General features: G+C 45.2%; 1 protein-coding gene across 3 annotated transcripts in view; it reads right to left on the bottom strand.

Moving 5' to 3' along the window:
* Positions 1-19,531, bottom strand: part of NR3C1 (nuclear receptor subfamily 3 group C member 1) — a 59,518-nt gene that overhangs the window by 9,198 nt on the left and 30,789 nt on the right. For all 3 annotated transcript variants that reach the window (XM_039559405.1, XM_010399590.3, XM_019286042.2), the window contains 4 exons: positions 13,954-14,117; positions 9,933-10,049; positions 5,010-5,288; positions 2,414-2,558 (listed from right to left, as the gene is read on the bottom strand). In XM_039559405.1, coding sequence (XP_039415339.1) covers positions 2,414-2,558; positions 5,010-5,288; positions 9,933-10,049; positions 13,954-14,117 — 705 coding nt within the window. The remainder of the gene's footprint in view (positions 1-2,413; positions 2,559-5,009; positions 5,289-9,932; positions 10,050-13,953; positions 14,118-19,531) is intronic.

Here is a 19,531-nt window from a genome sequence, read left to right as displayed (position 1 = left end):
TGCTGCTCGATGAACACAACTGTGCACTGTCACTGTGCTCACTGTAATTTCGGGCACACTGTGACATACCCAGAGGACGAAAGCTGAGACAGAACCAGTGCCAGTTCCAGCAGGGCATGTTTTGAATCACAGACTGGGGAAACAGTTATACAATACTGAAAAATCACAGGTTTAAACCCTTTCCAAGTACTAAATAATGGCCTAAAGCCTAAGATTTATTCAGCTGCCAAACTTTTCAACAGCTTGATTCAAGTTTCATGTGTGCCTGTATAAAAACACGTATAATATATATAAAATTGTCAGCTAGTATAGACATACCTCCATAAAAAATAAATAAATTACAGGAGTACAGACATAAAAGTGGAATATTCAATAAATATTCAATTTTTAGGAGAAGACTGAGCAAATTACTAATCTGCCACTTTCAGATTTAAGAAGAGAATTTAATCTTCTCCTCCACCACACACTGTGAGCTACTGGATGTTGCTACTCCATGTAGGTAACAGTAACTACACAGGAACACACTGGACAGGGCTGGCACAAGGATAAATGATGTTGCTCAGATGCTTGAGCAGATACATGAAGCTAAAGAAAGTCTAGTTAATCCCATAAAGAAATCAGTCAATAACTGCAGTTATGCCCAATGGAACCACCAAGTCTTGGAGACGCCTCAAAGATGGAGTTTCCCTTCCTGAAGCTGAAGACACTGAACTGTACCAAACATGAGGGTAAGTCTTGAAAGCTCAGAAACTAAACCAATAGTTTTCTAAACCCCATATAAAACCCAAAGAGAATTAAACCAGAAGCAGCTGCCCTTCTCTGTGGCCAAGGCAGTGGCTCTGCGCTCGGGTGTGGGTTTTGCCCCTGCCCCACTGGCAGCAGCTGTGCAGCCCCAGCTCAGCACCACTCCCCAGCTCTCACCTCAGCTATCCCACGTGGACACATCTCATCACCCAAACCCAAGTGTATTTTTGGCCCAGCTGCCCCCCAGCTCTGCCTGTGCAGAGCTCTCACGGCTCACTCAGTGTTTGTCAGGTTTTACCCCGAGGTGGCTCTGTTTTATTGAGGGATGGCACATAAGAAGTTATGACCAGAGAGTTTTGGAGAACCTGCAGCCCACTGGAGAAGGAACTGCAGTTCTCTCAGTCAGCTCCGTGTTTCATTGAAAACAAATGTCACTCTGATCTACGATTTACCAAACCGTAGCTGGAAGGAATTTGGGAATTACTGTTAACAGCATTACCCTTGCATTTCTGGGGGTTTTCAAGAGTACCAACACCTAGCAGTGAAGCTCTGTGGTTCTGACCCACTGATAGAACAGCAGGAGACCTCTGACTTACAGCAAATCAGCTGTTACTGCACTTAGTGACAACATCAATTACCACAATTCCACCACGCAGAGACCATTCTGCTCCAGGGACACATTCTAAGCACTTTAATAAACACAAGTACACAAATGGGCCATCACCTGCCATCTCCTCCTCAGCCTTTTTAAAAAATGATTATTGTAAGGCAATGATTACAGTTTACAAAAGCCTGGATAAACATTTACAATGGAAAAAAAAAAAAAAAAGGCAAGGGAATAAATAAACATGAAATATAGAAATGGCTGATCCACAGAAAATGTAACAACTATTATATTTTTTTAAAACACAGAAAATATTTGGGAGATAGGATTTTGAAGTGAAATAAAACCAAAGATATTAAACTGTGCCAAAATCAGGCCAATGGTATTGCCTCCATATCAAAACCAGAAAACAGAGACATGAATAGGATACAATCACCTCAGCAATCCCAAATTCCCTCTTTCCCTCCTCTACAGCATGGAATTACTGCACAGCACAAATCTGGAAAAATACAAGGAAAACAATGTGTGGTGCAAGAAAAAGTATGTTCAAACATTCCACCAAATTCAACTTTGCTTGAAAGTTGACAACAAGTTCAACAAGAAAATATAAATCAGGCAGGTTCTTCCATCTTTAACCTGGTCTTTTCAGCCCTAATTTCATCAGACCAGATAGAAATGTTTCACTCTGGCACTGGTAGGGCCATACTGCCACTTTGATACACTGAACAGACAGAACATCATGCAATTTGCCAAACCCTTCTCTCCATCCCAGGTGTATTTTTAGCTCTGACTGTGTTGGCTCTGATGAAATGAATGATTCTAGTGAATGGTGCAGGAACCGTCACAATATGGAATGTTAAAGCACAAACACCTCCCACAACAACTTCTGGATATAAATACACTTAATATCTCAATTACCTTCCGTTTGACTTAGCGAAAAATGCCAAGCAAGCTGCTGCTAAAAAACAAGTGGGAAAGGAGAGGCTGGTGTGGGATCTCTGGGAGGGTTCAGCACCCTGTGATTCACCCCCGAGGCAGAGCCCAGCACTGGCAGGTCCTACTCACTCGTTAATGATCAGGTCTGGAGCAAAGCACAGCAGGTTGCCATTGGACTGCTTGTAGGATCTCCAGCCTAAAGCAAAAGCCATCAGGAACATCCAGGAGTACTGCAGGAGGGTCATTTGGTCATCCAGGTGCAAATTTCGGAAACCTGGAGAAATAAAAATTGAGGGGGGGGATGGTGTCAGCTGCAAAAAAGCAACAAAGGACAAAAAACTTGTGTGACTTGGAAAAGGAGCAGGGTTATGAGCAGCACAACTGCTGTGTTATCAGTGTGTAGGTACTACAGGGAGTAAAAGGGATGCAATATTAAAAATCACAGCATATATGTGCGTGGTTATCTGGCAGTGACGGTCAGGCAACAATTATAGTTCACACACACTGTAATGCACTGGGCTGCCCTCCAAAAATAACAGGCTTTGCTACTTTTCACGAGACCAGTCTGCTAGACAATAAATGATCTAATATCAGATTTTGTGCCTATTCAACAACAATTGCACACTGAACCTACAAGTACTGCATTAGTTACCAGCATTTACTGCTTCTCATCTCCTGTGTAGCATGAACAGAGCCAGCTGAACAAGGAGGAAATGAGTAAAACCTGACAATTGGTCCCTCAAAGAGTCTGAAAATGCCACCAGCTTTGGATTTGCTGCATCAGTTCCTATCAGATCCAGCCTACACTTACCAAGAAACTATCATGCCATACGGAGCCATTATTAGAGCCTGAATACAAGTTGATTTTATCTATTTTTATTAAGCATCTGACATCTAAAGAGCTCATAACATCTAAAGAGCTGCTTCCTGAAGCTGTGCCAACAGACAGAGCCAGTGGATGAACGTTTAACAAACCTGGTGGGTCTGAACACAGCCCCTGGCTTTGGAGGCACCAGGAATGACCAGGTACCGCCTCCAAAATACAAAGAAAGGGTTTCAAAGTGATTCCAATCTTGCTGGGTCAAACCTTGAAATCTGTGCTCAAACCCTCCCCAGGAAAAGGTTATTTTGAAATCCCAACTAAAGGGTTTGGCAAGGAATGCTGGCATGCTGTCAGCATGGCTGATGGGCTACAACCAGCAGCAGGATATACAAATTAAACACTCATGAGGAACCACCTAAGCAAACAAAAGAAAGGAGATAAAAATTGTAAGAATAGTTGCTATTAATGTAGTTATTAAAGAGAAGATTGGCATTTTCATTGAGAGCATAAGCTCTAACCTGAAGGGTTTGGCTAATTACAAAAACTGTGCAGCAGAGATGATGAACACAGAAGTGTTTTATAAAATGGAATCTAAATCTGGATCTGGGAATACCAGATGGTCTCCCAAAAACCTGTCCCAGAAGGAAATGTGTGAACCTCTCCTAGAGCAGACTGAGCTAATTCAGCACAACTGCCCAGTGCACACAGCCCTGACACAGAATCCCAGAATCACCGAGGTTGGGAAAGTCCCCAAGACCAGAGTCCAGCCTGTCCAACCTGCCCCACCCTTGTCAACCAGACCCCACACAAATCTCTCCAGTCACATCTCTGCTGGACATAGATGCATTGGAGTTTTCCAGCCTTTCTTTCCCACTGTTAATTTATTTCCCCTGCTCAAAGAGACACAGTTATGACTCATAAATCTCATTATCAGGCTTTTTTCTTTTTTTTTTTTTTTGGCAGACCTGTTCTGTGATGTTATTTTTGGGCAACCTATGCGTCATGGAGGTGTTTTTGCCAGGGTTTTTGAGAACAGGTAGTGAACAGCACTGACAGGGGTGAGAGGGAGATAAACGCTGGGCTTTGTTTTGTAGGAACAAACATCTTCAGCTCCCCTTAGCCTTGGCCTCTCCAACACAGATGCCATGTGTTGTGTCCAAGGCTGAGATCTGACATCACTTCTTCCGTGTCTCACTGTGTTTTTAGATGGGAGCCAAAATAGCAGCAAACCTCCCTCTTTGCCCAGGTCAGAGTCAGTTTGAACAGAGCTGGAGAGAAAATAACGCCTTGACTTCCACCCTGGAGCTGGACAGTGAGGGGGAGTCAGAAAAGAACCATCCACGAACGCAGGCCCAGATGAGCCAGCACAGTGATGTTGGTCTGCAGAAGTCAAGAGAACCTCACTGCTAAAAACAGTCAAGAAATAATTCTTTACTGCCCAGAGCAGCTGTGGCTGCCCCTGGATCCCTGGCAGTGCCCAAGGCCAGGCCAGACAGGACTGGGAGCACCCTGGGGTAGTGGAAGGTGTCCCTGGCCATGCCAGGGGTGGCACTGGATGGGTTTTAGGATCCCTTCCAACCAAAACCATCCTGGGAGCCCGTGAATCTGAGGTGGAGACAGAGCTAATACAAATAGCTCTCAGTAATACTTTTACAACAAATATCCATTTTAATAGGAATTTTAGTAGTCAATGGTCAAAGTGTTCAAGTAAAATTACCTAATTTGAAGCAAATAAATGTTCACATCTGCAATTTTTTCTGCTTTTCTGCTTTGGAAGTACCTGAGACATAAACAAGCCCCGATACTACCAACACTTCATCTGTACAGCTTTGAGGGAAAACAAAGAAGGATTCAGGTTCAATAGGAAGCCTGCAGGCAGCCTTCCCCGTGTTTGTGCATTACCTGGGATTGCCTTTGCCCACTTGACTGCAGCGACCACCTGGCGGCCCCCCAGCATGTTGAGTGTGGAGAGGATCCTCCAGCTGGAGTCGGGCAGGGAGCTGTCGTAGCCCGAGTACAGCACCTCGGGCTCGATGACCTCGAGCAGGGACACCAGGGTGGGCGTCAGCTGCGGCAGCGACGCGGGGACGATGCTCTTGCTCCCCGCCGCCTCCGGAGCCTCCCGCGCCCCCGCCGCACCGCCCTGCTGCAGCCCCTTGATCTTCTTCTTTGTCTTCCGAGCTGGAAAGGGTGGGGAAACCGCAGGTGAGGGCATGGAAATGACCACACAGAGATAAACACAGCAGAGGAAACGCCGCTTTCCTCTCCCCACAGCTGGGATGGGGCAGTGAAACCTGCGGCATTTGTTTGTGAAGTCAGCAACTTCGCACTCATTCCAAGTCAACTTCCAGTGAAAATAATACTTCATATTTTAATAAAGTCACATTTACGCCAGTGCTTCAAAATGTTCAGTAATGTCTGCAGGTCCTTTACAAGGCTGACTCTAAAATACAAGGCCCAATCCCACCATTAGAAATATCTGCAGGACTGCACACTTTAAAAGTTCCTTTAAATACTAAGCATAGAAACTAGGCAAAAGAAAGGAAAAAAAAGATATTTAATGGGTAAGAAGTTACTGGATCTCTCGAGCCAGGGAAAACAGGGTTTTTTTTTTTTTAAATGCTGGGCAGGAGGAGCTTTTTCTCTTGCCAGCTCTCTTGCATATAAATCACTGCTGCGTAATTAAACCATAAAACTCATTCGCCAAATAAATAAAACATCACACAGAGATGTTAACTGTAAACTACAAAAAGCTGGAGCAACAATTTTATTAGCATCTTGCCCCTAATGGAGTCTCCTGCTTGGCTCTGGCTCTCCTGGATGCAGGCGGCCACACGGAACTCGCTGTTTAACGGAGCCCAAACGAGCCCAGCTCCTTCCCTGGGTGCCTCCGTTAATTAATTGATTTCTGCTCTGGAACTTCCAAGATAAATCCGTAGCCCATAAAAGCATCACGTAATGTGGTTGTGCATTCCAAGCTCCTTCTGACCTGTTCAGAATCCCTGAGCACCCAAAATGCACCAACACCGCAGTGCCAGCACACAGAACCCCTTCCTGGACCCGCTCCTCCCTCTGGCTACCACGGAGCCTTCGGAAAACAACTGCCAAAGACAAGGAATCCTCTACAGACCTTGTATAAATTGTGTTTTCCCAAAGTTTTGTAGACTGGCCACATGTGCCAAGCCTGCAATGGGGGAATAGCAACAGTTGTTCCCTTGGAGCAAAGAGCTTCTTTTTATTCTCGTCTCAATTTTGAAACAGCTGCTTCAAAATCCTTTCATATTCTGGCATTTTTTGCCCCATTATCCGTGTTCTGAAGAGCGAATGAACTGCTTTGACTTAAATTTAGAAGCACATGCCTTCAGCTTCCTGCAGACACCTGGATGGAGTATTTCCAGCCCAGAAAGCCTGATAAAATGATAATCAAAATAAACAGATCTGATAAGACAAATTATTATGCAAGAATTTTTATTAGGCTGTTACCAGTCCTGACTTAGATAAATAGTTGTACCTCACCAAAAAAACAAAGAAGGTTGAGATAATGCATTTCTTTGCAATTAATTTTCAAATAATAAAAAGACCACTAATTTAAAGCCAGCTCCTTAGGGCACGTTACAGGAGATAACCCCCACAGATAAACTCAGCACGGAGAGAAGAGCATCCAAGATTTTCTGTTCAAAACAAACAAAACCCCTCCAAGCCCCAACCTCCTGCAGTCTGGCATCCACCAGGCTGCAGAGGCTTCCTCCTCCCTGCCTGGTGGCAGATGGCCCAAGCACCTGAGCCAGGTGGGCGAGGCACCTGCCACCACCCCCTGGCAGCCACGGGCACCAGGCACTGTCCTTCTAAACTGGGAACCAGAACCAGCCCACTGCAGGCAAAGCAGGGCGAGGAATTTGAAAGAACAAAAGATTCCTCAAAAAACTGAAATAAATTCCAAGTGAAGACTGCAGAAAAAAACTCCTTAATTGCCAAGTTTAACTGTAAAATGTGGCATGAAAAGCCAAAAAAATTATGAGACCATTTTTTTCAGGCATAAAACCTAACAATAAATCTTTTCTTCCAGCACATCACAAAGAGAAAGGGTGCCAAGGAACACCAATTAACGGTGGGAGCGGAAATGAGAACTCAAGGAAATAAAGGCTGGAGTACAAAATATCATTATTGGGCTGCATAAATCTCTGGTACCTGCAGCTTGATAGTTTGATGTTTTTCCAGTCCCCTATGCCCAAAAAAACATGCAGTAGAAAAAAGAAAGTTCCAGAAAAGGATGATAAGCAGGACCAAAGGTTTGACTGATGGACTTGAGGTCCTTTCCAACATTAATAATTTTATGGCAAAAAAAAACCTAATAGAAAATTATCAAGTGACTGGAAAGGGCCACTTTTAACTCAGGACAAGAACAGGCCAATTAAAATACTGCACGATAGAATGAATGAATGAATGAATGAATTCATTAATTTAAAAATAAGTTAGTTTTCTACCCAATATCTAACAGTGAAATCCACTGTAGGTTATGAGAAACCGAGAGATACCCAAAACAGGGCAGGTTGCTGGAAAAAGTCCAGCAGGAAGTCAGGTGAGTGCAAGGGGCCCAAGGACTGATGGGCTGAACACTGGGATCTCTTTTGATCGTTCACTGGTTTGCTATAACCATTGTTTTTGCACTGAGGATGCAGCTGGGGACTTTTCAAAAAGAAATTACTGTCTAAAAAACATGCAAATTTAATTATCTTTTAAACAACAGTCATTCCTGAACTGTGACCCTAAAATAGACAAGATAAAAGAAACTGGATTTTAGTCTCTTCTGCACTTTATGCTGCCTCCCAGTTTGCTTTTCTGCACACCAATTCTCCAGCTGTTCAGATCTACCCCGTTTTCTCTTGTTTTCAGGTGTTTTTCACCCTTTCACACTACTCTGGGTTCTTCCATTTTGTGCTGCTGAGTTCCTAGATTCCTTTTCCCTCTCAGCCATAAAAGCTTCCCTATTCCCACCTTCTCCAACTACTTACATAACAAAATCCATCCTCCAAAACCTCACTGTTCTCTAGGATCCTCTGTGCCAAAATTCAGACAAACCGCCCTGGGAAGGGCTCCAACCTGCACGTGGAGAAGTGACAAGAACCTGACGTCATCCCACTGCATTTCTGTGCTGCAGAAAGGCAGCTCAGCGTGTCAGGGCCAGGCTGGACAGGGCGTGGAGCAACCTGGGCTAGTGGAGGGTGGAACTGGCTGAGCTCTGAGGACCTTCCCAGCCCAAAGCACTCCATGATTCTCTGATTCCATGTCCTACAGCCTGACACTGCAATACTGGTGTCTACTGAAAGTGATGCAGGAAGGGAAAAGCATACAATGGGAGTGCTAAACCTTACTGTTAGAGAACTATTCCTTACTGTGAGAGTAATTTTTCACACAGATAAATATATGAATATCACAAGTGTATTTTGAAAACAACTATGAAGAGAAAAAAATAGAAATAAACCTTAACCAAAATGCATTCTTTTCCACCTCAAAACCAAACCTGTGGGGTTTGGCATTCTTTAAGCTGCCTTTAGGCTCTGGTGTTACCTGTCCTTGTTCCCATCCACACTGGCAGGGCAGTGACCTGCCCCCAATGGACACCAGAAGCCGGCAAGATGCCTGTCCTGCTCTAACCTCTGAAGGATGAGGTCTAGCCCACTGGGAGTGTCCAAAACCTGAATCCAGATCCTGGGAGACACTCACAGAGCACCTGATGTCCTTTAGGGACTTATTTCAGAACCCACTACTATAGATTCTGGCTGTACCCTTCTCTCCTGTGCACAGATCATGACAACAGCTCAACAAATGGAGCAGCACCATCCCATCCTCTGGCAAATGTCCGCCCTGAAGGAGGGGATGTGCCTGGAAGGGCAGGTACAGTCCCCTGAAGCCCAGGAAAGTGGTGCTGTGACCTCCTGAGGGAGCTGGGAGCAGAAGAGGAAGGAAGGATGTGCTAACACAGCCTCCAGCCTGTGCTTCACTGATCTCTTAAACTTAACTCATGACTTGCATCTCACCAAGGATAGTATCACCGACTGAAATGAAATTCCATTCATCCTTGGAGCTGACAAATACATCTTTGAAGTTTTTATTTTATCTGACAATTTTGATTATACAGATACCACCAGGATAACTGCACTAGTAAGTGCTGCGTTAATCTCTGCTGCTCAGGGAAAACCAGCAAACATAAAATGAAGCTGACACTAATAAAAGTGTTTTATGCCACTTTACAACTGCTGCTAAATCTCTGGTTGATGTGGCCTTCAGATTCTCACAAGCCATTCAGGACTCAGCAGAGAACAACTACGTGCTGATATGTTAAATTTAACCAACCTTTAGTTCTGGAGAAATTTTGACAGCTATTTAAGAAGTATCCACAGCACGAACAAAAATACTTCCATTTTCTTCAGCTGGAAGATGTAATCCCAACTCCCATCCCTGTCCTCCGTGGTCTCAGTGTCAGGTCACTCAGACAGCACACCCTCCCGCAGGTGTTACACCTCCCTCCAGGTGTTCTCCGAGAGCTCTGCTGTCTCACATTCCATGAAAAAGCCATGAGATGTATGTGCTGACAGGAACGGAAAACAGCCCTGGTTTGTGTGCGTGACTCACTTCTACTGAACGTACAGAGACACCAACTGAGCACAGACAGGAGAAATTGCAGCACAAACCCTCCTGTCTCTCACTACAACGCTCATAAAACGCAGCACTTGCTTTGAACAGATCCCAGTGGTGCCCGAAGCGCTGCCCCCAGCGGCAGGGCCTCCCCTGGCTGGGGCACGAGCTGAGGGCTGCCTGTGTTACCTTCCAGGTTCATGCCCGCCTGCAGACACTTGCGGTAGCGGCACGCGGGGCAGTTCTTCCTGCGGATCTTGTCGATGATGCAGTCGTTCCTCCCGGCACACAGGTAATTGTGCTGCCCTGGGCACAAACAAACACAAACAAACGTCAGCTCCCAGCACGGCAGAGACTCCAGCCAGCCATTCCTTCAGTGACATCAAGGACCATATAAAACCTTTACCTGCTGCACTGCCTGTCTTGCAAGAACATCAGTATCCACCTGATTTCACATATCCAAACCCAATTCTCGTGTTCAGACCTCAAGGCCAATACATTTAGGTAGAAATCCTATTTTCTATCTGTTAACACCAGGCAACTTCTATTTTTAAAACTATTTCCCCCTGCATTTACCAAAGCTGCCTTCTACAGCAGGTTTCCCATTTTTCTGAAGAGTTTGCCAAGGGACATAAATAACGTGCACAAACACATTCTGAGAAAACACTTGTAAACATCTCTACAGAGCACAGAGACAGCTTCATCAGCTGGAAAGCCATGGAACCTTCATGCGACTTACAGCCTGACTTGGACAAACCATGCTCTCTGACATTTTTATGGATTTGCAGATTCTGAGCAAAACTGACCCTAAAAACAAGACAAGTTGAAGTACATAAACTAAAATAACTGTATTTCTTAGCTGTTTAGAGCAGGGCAACAGAAGGATCTATTCTTAATTATCTGAATTATATGAATGAATGTCTGAACGTAACTTATTTAGGGAAAGATATTACCAAAGAATAGATCCTTCTCCCAGATAAGGATCAAGGAGCATGTTTTTCCAGAGGGCAGAAAGCTGCAGCCTCGGCTTTTACACTGTATTGCAAAGTCCTGACAGTACAATATTGTGAGAAACAAACATATTTTCTAAAGACTGAGTTTTTAACAACCGAGTCCAAGAGTCTTCTCACAGGAAAACAGCTTGGGGAAGGAATTTTTTACAAGTCAGCTGTGAAAATTATGGGCATGCAGAGTCCATTCCTATGGCTTTGGCCAAACTTCTCCTGTGAAGTGTCTCAAGTTGATATTCCAAGGAATGTTTTTCTGAATGACACCCCCACCTCTTCCATTTGGGAAAGAGGAGCCTTCCTGACTCTTGTGCCAGCTTTGTGTTTAATTAATTCCCACAGCAGATCCTCGACTCACCATTCTGGCTGCCATTAGCATCCTAGTACATGGAAACACACATGAAACATGAACTGATGCCCATTTGCCAGCCCTGCAGTGGAGCAGAGACAACAGCTCCATGTCCCTCCAAGCTGTTTGATGAGACCACAGCTTCACACATCAGTACAGACACTTCAGCTGAGGATTCTCCTGAGCTGCTCCATTTCATTCCTAAAAACGAGCTTCCTCTCCACGGATGTCTGATTTCCTGTATTTACTGCTCACCTATTCTTGCCTCTTCTAGGACCAAGCTACACTACCTCTTTGTACTACATTATATCAAAGCCCTCTTGTCACACGACCATTTTGGGGGAAAATGAAGGGAAGGTGGTGCTCCATGTCCGACTGCTGCCCAGGGATGTGCCCGCAGCCAAAGGAACGCGCTTCTGTTCTCTCTGCTGCTCAAACCCAAAGATACACCACAAATACTCTGGTAAAAACCAGGAGGGAGCCAATGGAGGTGTTTCCAGGGGGATCTGGGGCACACAGGGGCATTTTTCAGAGGCTGGCCAATCCCCATCGCCATGCTGCCCGCAGCCCCCGCTGGTGCCGGGGCTCTGTGCCCTGTGGCACCGACATCTCTGTGCCCATCTGAGCACACCAGCCTAGAAAAAGGTTGGGAACTGCAGACAAAAGACTTTGGAGGATGGAATTAAAACTGCTGACGAACAAGGCCAATTTGGAGCCGAGCAGGAGAGAGAGGTGTTGGGGAATCTGCAGGGGAGGGAGGTGTGAGGAGCTGCTGCGGGGTGCGGCAGCGGAGGTGGGGAGGAGCGGTGAAGACCCAGGCTGGTACATTGGGTGAAGTGCTGGGAGGTGAACAGGGCTGGCTCTGAGGCTGGAGAAACGCAATCACGAGGGCTCTGAAACACCATGAAGTCAGAACCAGGAAAAGGTATTTCTGGCCAGCCTGGGCTGCTCAAGAAAGGCCTGGCTGCACGAAAAACTGCACATAAACCTACAGCTGCTGTCCCCCCTTTGCCCTTCCTCCTCTCCTCTGCTTCTGCTCTTTGCTGAAAGAAATGCACTTTATATTGACTTCCTAGACACTGACACTTCCAGTTTCTGTGACTGTTTCTGCCACAGTACACAGGCCTGGAGACAAAGGTGGAAAAAAAGGCTTTGGCTAAAGGCTGGATAACGAGTGTGCAGAGTCAGCTTCATCTGAACACTAACAGGTGCCTGGCAGCCACTAATAAAAAGGATATTGCAGAAATAAATTCTTTTTACATGTGTTCCTAATAAGAAAAATGCCTATAAAAGACAAAACCAAATTATTTGTTCCTTAAAGTGAAGACTGGGACTAACAGATCCTGGAAGCAGTCCTGAAAACATCCATGACATCTAACAGGAGGATTAAGGGTGCTCAATCCATGGTGCCATGGCCCAGCTGACATGGTGGTCATCGGACAATGGCTGGACTTGATGATCTTGGAGGTCTTTTCCAACCTAAATGATTCTGGGATTCTGTGAAAAGTGGGATTATTTTTGGAACAATCAAAATGGAAGCAGAGGTGAGCCTTGAGGAACTGATTGCCATAAGCCTGCTGACATTTTCAGTATCATGACAGTCGATTTATGATGTGTCAAATCATATCACTGACCAAAAGGACTCACTGGGCTGATTCCTTCCTGTATCAATACTTTTGTGATTTATTTAAGCTTGAGAACAGGCAAACCCATGGCTATGGCACATGTCCAGCTGCCATGTAAACTGTCTTCTGAGGGATCTCTGGTGACCATGTTTTAACCAAAGGTATAGATGATTATTTGCTTTGCACTTGAGCTCATACTGCCTTGTTACACCTCAGCTCCCACAAAGCCAACACCCCTGCATGACAAGCAGAAACCACGACATGAACTTGGCTTTCCCGATCCCTCCAAGAGGCTCTGCACTTCCACGGAGCTCCCCGTGGCACCCGGTGAGCCAGGAATGGGGGAAGTGCTGCTTGTGAGGACTGAATGGTGGCTTGTCTTTGTCAAACAGCCCTCCCTCTCCTGCAGTGACCCCAGCTTGCACAAACGTCAGCAGAAAGAGCCTGGTTCAGTGAGGGCTGCAGGAGGAAGGCACACGACAGGAAACCCCACGGGCCAGAGCTAAGAACAATGTTCTTCAGACCTGAGGAATCACCACATTCCCAGAAACACTGGGAATATGCTCCAGCTTTTCTGCATCTGATCCTGAAGCAGAGTCAGATCTTGAGGTGCAGCCTAGTCCCTTACAAAATGGCTTCTGATGCACCCCAAAATCACACAGTCCTTATTCACATTTAGTTTTCCATCATCTCTGATTTAAAGAATGATTTTCTCTAATCACAACTAGAGAGAAATCTCAGTGATCCAATCCCACGTCCCTGGTACCCAGTGTCCCTGCAAATAACACCCAGGGACATGGATGCAATTCAACCAACACTGTTTACAGGAAAAACTGTAAAACTACAATAACCTCACACACAACAGATAAACCAACCACCCTTAAATTGAAAAATCACAAACTTTACAAATCTATTGCACGCAGACAAATATCTGTATAAAAATGGGACAAATAAACAGAAACAACAGTGAAAGAAAATGAAAGAGACAAAAGCCAAGACAACAATAAATTCTTTTACACAGAGTGAATGGGAGCATTTTATCAATGTGAATGGAATCCATGCTTTGGATAATGCACCATTATCAATGTGATTTACCATGGCAAGATCAGTGATCTAATGGATGGGATGTTCAGTAGGATTCTAGCAAAACCATGGATGCTGGGTTTGAAAATGGGTATGTGTGGGGACTTGATATTTTTAAGCAGCAAACTCATCCAAGCAGCTCCTACCTTCCACTGCCCTTTTGAAGAACACTTTGCAGCTGCCACACGTCAGGACACCGTAGTGGCACCCGGAGGCCTCGTCGGAGCACACCAGGCAGAGCTTGGGAGGTGGTCCCGTACTTGTTGAGGTTGTGGATGGAGAAGAGCTTACATCTGACCTCATTCCAGGGCTGAAACAAAGCAGAAAAATGCCTTTAATTGAGATCCGTGGAATAGAGGCAAATCCAGGGTTGGTACCTGCCAGGAATGGCTTGTCCCCACCCTCTGTGGGACAGACCTGCACACAGAGCGCACAGAAACAGTTAAACAGGGACTTCTGTAAAACCCAAGTTAAGCTGCATGGATTCTTCACGGCCTATTTGGCTGGATCAAGATTCCTTCCCTTACACATTTCTGAAGCCAAGTTTCTTGCACAATTATCCCAGCCTTTAAAATTGACTCTTAAAACATGTTCTTACTCCATATTGTTTCCATTACTGCCGCATTCCCTGCAGTCTGCACAAGGGCTCCCTTTCCAGCACCACCACTGGGTTTTCTACTGGGATACTGTTATGCAAGAAGCTGTGCAAACTGGGCCATATACTAACAAATATTCACAGTAACAAGTGATCATTTCACCCCAGCAGTTTACGGGAAGAGAGGAATACTCCTCATTTCAGGATCTGGACGTAAACACCCAGCCTAGCTACAAACAAAGGGTTGGTTTGTTAAGAAAAGAAATAAATCCCTCTTAGAACAACAAACAATCCATCATAATCACCTTGGAGCTGCTCCTAATCCTCAGGGGTGACCCAGCAGCACTGGGCCAGAGCTCAGGGGCTGATCCTACAGAGCTGCAGTCCCAACCATGGCACTGCCCCACACCGCTGGAAAGGCCCGGCTTGTGGAGTTCATCCACCTCCACATGAGGAAGAACTTCCTTCCATGCAGGGTCAGAGACTGGAACAGCTGCCCAGGGAGGGCTGGAATCTCCCTCTCTGGAGACATCCCAAACCCACCTGGACACGTTCCTGTGTCACCTGCTCCAGGTGACCCTGCCTTGGCAGGGGGTTGAACTGGATGATCTCCAGAGGTCCCTTCCAAACCCAACCATTCTGTGATTTCCAACTAAGTTTGGAACTCCTAAAATATGATTTCTGTATAGTCTGCTTTACTTGAAACTGATTTTCACAGAAAATCCTGTTCACCAGGGTTCCAGCCACTCTCCAGATGAAGCTAGAAAAATGACACTTTTATTTAAGACTTTGGTGCCTTTCCTTGGAAACTCTCCAGACCATCCACGTTCCCTGATGTGGGCTTAACATTTGTATGTGGGATGGCTTTTGCATGGAAAATTCCTTTTCCTCTCCTCAAGGAAGTCTGACCAGATTTGGTCACACATTTAAAAAAACCCACAGTTCTAACACGCTCACACAAACCTTAAAATTCCATCCCAAATTAAAACATTCCAACACCTGGGAGCTCTGCTTTTGCACAGATCCATATGTCCCATCCCCAGAGAGCACCTGAGAAATGGCCCATCCAGTGATTCAAAGGACTTTGCCTTTGTGTTTGATCTTTCCTATAGGGATTGAGGCAATCAAAAGACAAGGAGCAGGATCCTCCCACTCAAATACAGAGGGATCAAAGTCAAACCAGAATAAATGTGTCAATGAAGTTCTCACTTAGACAAAAATGGAACCAGAAGGCAGAGAGAAATGAAAATTACTTGCGTTAGGGGGGGAAAAATGAGACAGCACAGGCAAGCAAAGACCTAAGGGATGTGTAGATCCTGTAAAACCAGTGTCTGAGCTGGGGAGGAGCTGAGCTGTGTCTCAGAGCAGAGAGGGCTGAGCAGAAGAGAAAACACCAGACAGGAACACAGCAACAGCTCCAACATGCTGGAAGGGCAGTGGGAAGAAGAGAGGAGAGTAAGACCAGAACAAGGGTGGTGCAAAGCCCTCAGTAGGAAAGGCTGGCAGCAAGAATGGAGGAGAATGAGTCAAATCTGAGGAAGAAGGGAAGAAAAAGGCCCCTTTTTTCCCAAAGGGAAGAACGCTTCTTTCCAGAACTTGGAAAAGAACTCAAATCTGTCACATCGCTCCTCTGCATTCAGAAAATATCTGTGGAATGCTGCAGCACGTCTCCTGCACGACTCTGCCACGAGGCTGCCAAGCCCCACGAGCGTGTCTGTCAGCTGGAGCGGGGCTCACCAGCAGACTGCGCCCTGCTCATGAGCCATGGCATGGCTTTTCTGGGTTTTCCAATTAATTTGCCTTCTTCTAAAGAGCAGTGAGCTTTAATAAACCCCTCTGGTTGCACAACCCAGCCCTCAGCATCCAAGCCGTGGTAGAATGTAATTCAAGCCAGTTCCATCTATCTGATGTCCATACAAACATGCATCCTCACTGACAGCGTGCCTGCCTTCCTCAAGTGCACGGACCTCTAGGAACAGCACTACAAGCATGGAGGGGCTTTGCACAGCCCCTCTGAGCAGGGAACTGCCTGGAGCTGTGGGGCTGCAGAACAGAGACCTCACGGGTAAGGAAGCTGAGGATTCACACCTATTTCTGCTGTGCTGGCTCTGGGCAGGTCTGCTGGTCCATGGAGATATCAGAAGGAACTCAGAGACGAGAGGAGAACCTCAGGCTTGAGAGCCATCCTTGGTTCTTTGCTCTCTCACAGCTTTCCTGTTTAATCAGACAAATAATTTTGACCTCAAAGCTTTGCTTCCTTTCATGTGATACACATATTACTTTCTTGTTTGGTTTTTTTTTTTTCTTCTCTCCCCAGATTACTGATACATTTGGAAAAAGAAATGAAATTGTTTCTCTACTTTTAGTGTCATAGGCTAAAAAAACCAATTAAAAAACCCAACACTTGCCTTAAAACCAAGCAATACCCCTTCTACAAGCAGCAATCACTGTCTGGTCAACAGCTACTCTAAGATGCCTTATTTTCTCTAAAGGTTTAGGCCCAGTAGCTCCTTTTCTAAGACTAAATATCTCAGATTAAACATTGAAGTACAGGCTGGGAGCTATGAGTTTAAATAAGGAATATATAACTTGAGAACTTCGCTTCTATAAAATTATTAAAACCAGAAAAAGATGGAAACATCTTTCTATGTATAGTTTTGAAGACAGCTAATTTAGATACAAAAATAAAGCTCTTTATACCTCTCAAATTTCTGACAAAAGCATTTTTAAGGAAACATTCATCAGCTGTCAGGGAAACCGTGACAGTGCCAAACATATTCCACTGAAACTTTTCAATCACCGTTAATTTTTAAACAGGGCTCATTTTCTGTACCAGCACCCCAGAAAATGTAATATGAGAAAGAAAACAGATGATATGACTTAGAAAACTAAAAATAAATGATTACATTGATTAATAAAGCAGTAGCCAGCAATCTAATCCGGGCTCCTGGCATATCTTCCCAGCCTGGCTGTATCAGATAAGGGCAATATTTACTAACCGTGTGGAGAGCTGCCAGACAGCCCCACTTGTAAAACACCACCAGGAGGGATTGCAGGGCAGCAGGGCTCCTGCAGGAGCCACAGCTAACCAGGCTGACATTTAATATAAATCTCTCACCTATAAAGTTATACACAGTAAAAGGCAAATGACCACTTCCTAAGGAAGAGGTAAGGCAGGGAAATTACACTCTGAGATAATATAATAATAGAATATCTTTCAGTATTTACAGAAATTGTTTTCAACTCAGCAGAACCCTAATAAACTATGAATCTTATCTAGATAAAAGAAAAAGTCAAGCAGCATAGATGAGAGAGGAAAAAACCTCCCAATTTTCAGGGTTCCAAATCTGTAAAAACTTTGATTCAATTTAATTTTGGGAGGCAAGGTATTGGTATGGGGTACTAAACTTAGTACATTCCCAAGTATTTTTCAGAAACTATTCAAATACAATACGATTTTATTTATTTGTATAGATGTGTTTATGGTTTCCAGTCAAGGGGACACATGGGGGCAAAATGGGAAGCTTTAATGAAGGGGGTGAAATGGGAAGGCTTAAGGAAGATGCCACCTGGTAACGAGCTCTGCAGAAATCAACCTGTTTAACTGAAGCCATTTCAGGGTTAATCATTCACCAGAGACTTCAACCCCGGCTCAAGGGTCACCTGCACCACAGCCGGGTGTGGTAATGGCTCTGGGGAGGGTTCCTGTCTGAGGTCCTGCCAGGGGATGGTCACAGTCACAGCCCTGGACAGCAGGGACACACAGACAGGGACCACCGGGCTCTAACCCTGCCACCAGCCATGGACATGGAGCAGATGCAGTGGAGGAGGGATTCACTCTGTGAAGAAATAACCCCCCAGTGCAGGTGGGCACTGCTGAGGAGAACATTTGCTTGTCTCTCTTCTTTTTACTGTGAAGAACATAAAACCTCCCCAACACACAGAATGGGCACAGCGCCATGTGCTGAAGCTACTAACACTGAAATATAATTTAAAAAATATACCACCCTCCTGTTACTTTTCATTATTAAATGAAAATCACAAAACTATTGAACTTTCAAGTGTAGGTTTAGATTAGATACTGTAGAGAAATTCTTCCCCGTGAGGGTGGGCAGGCCCTGGCACAGGGTGCCCAGAGCAGCTGGGGCTGCCCCTGGATCCCTGGCAGTGCCCAAGGCCAGGCTGGACATTGGGGCTTGGAGCAGCCTGGGATAGTGGAAGGTGTCCCTGCCATGGCAGGGGTGGGCTTTAAGGTTGCTTCAAACCCAAACCATTGCATGATTCTCTGATCCTATGAAAAACAACTCTAGTGAGACAATGACAAGGGGAACACTTTCAGAAACCAAAATTACTGATCATTTCCAGCCTACAGCCCGCACCTCTTTTTACCACCGGTGCACGAAAGGGATGGTCAGCCTACATCACATTCTCTCCGAACAGGAGTTCACTCCTGACCCACCCAGACACCAAAACATGGCCAACCACACATCCTGGCTCTGCAGCACAACTGAACCAACTACTGGGAACGTACTCCTAAAAGCAAGTTACGTACTGGTGTAAGTGGTATCACCGAACTAAGAGTAAAGAAACCATTTTCAATGTCATTGCCATCTGGGCCTCCTCCTTATCTTCCAGCAATGAGAACAATGTAAACATTAGGCTGTGGATACCGACTGACTACATTTTTTGAATTGTTTAATTATTTCTTCATTAACTAGAGAAACTATTAATTATTTTTATATCCTCTTAGGCAGGGAAGTAGTTTTCAATTCAAGCAGGAACAAATTTTAATCCAAGGCTGTTGACACTAGACTTGTCACAGAAGCGTGTTTGCCAATTGGAAATAATTCCAGAAAGGCATTTTGCTGAGAACCTGAACCACTGGTTTCCTCTGTCTCTTGAAACGTTTTCACTTCATTTTGAACAGACTGAAAATTGGTAAGAACCCAGGTTTTCCTCCCAGGCTGCCTGAACTCTGCAGACATAGAGCCAGCCCTGGGCTGGCTGGGTGCCACAGAGGGGGCACGGAGCGACTGCCAGAGGCACAAACCACACGGTGACAGACCCCAAGCCAAGGTGTCCTGGGTGTTGACTGCTCACAAAGCCACAAATCCTCCCTCCACATAACT

Source organism: Corvus cornix, chromosome 13, assembly GCF_000738735.6.
Source record: "Corvus cornix cornix isolate S_Up_H32 chromosome 13, ASM73873v5, whole genome shotgun sequence".
Taxonomy (NCBI): Eukaryota; Metazoa; Chordata; class Aves; order Passeriformes; family Corvidae; genus Corvus; species Corvus cornix.
The sequence above is the reverse complement of the archived record's forward strand: the minus strand, read 5'-3'. Positions and strand labels throughout refer to the sequence as shown.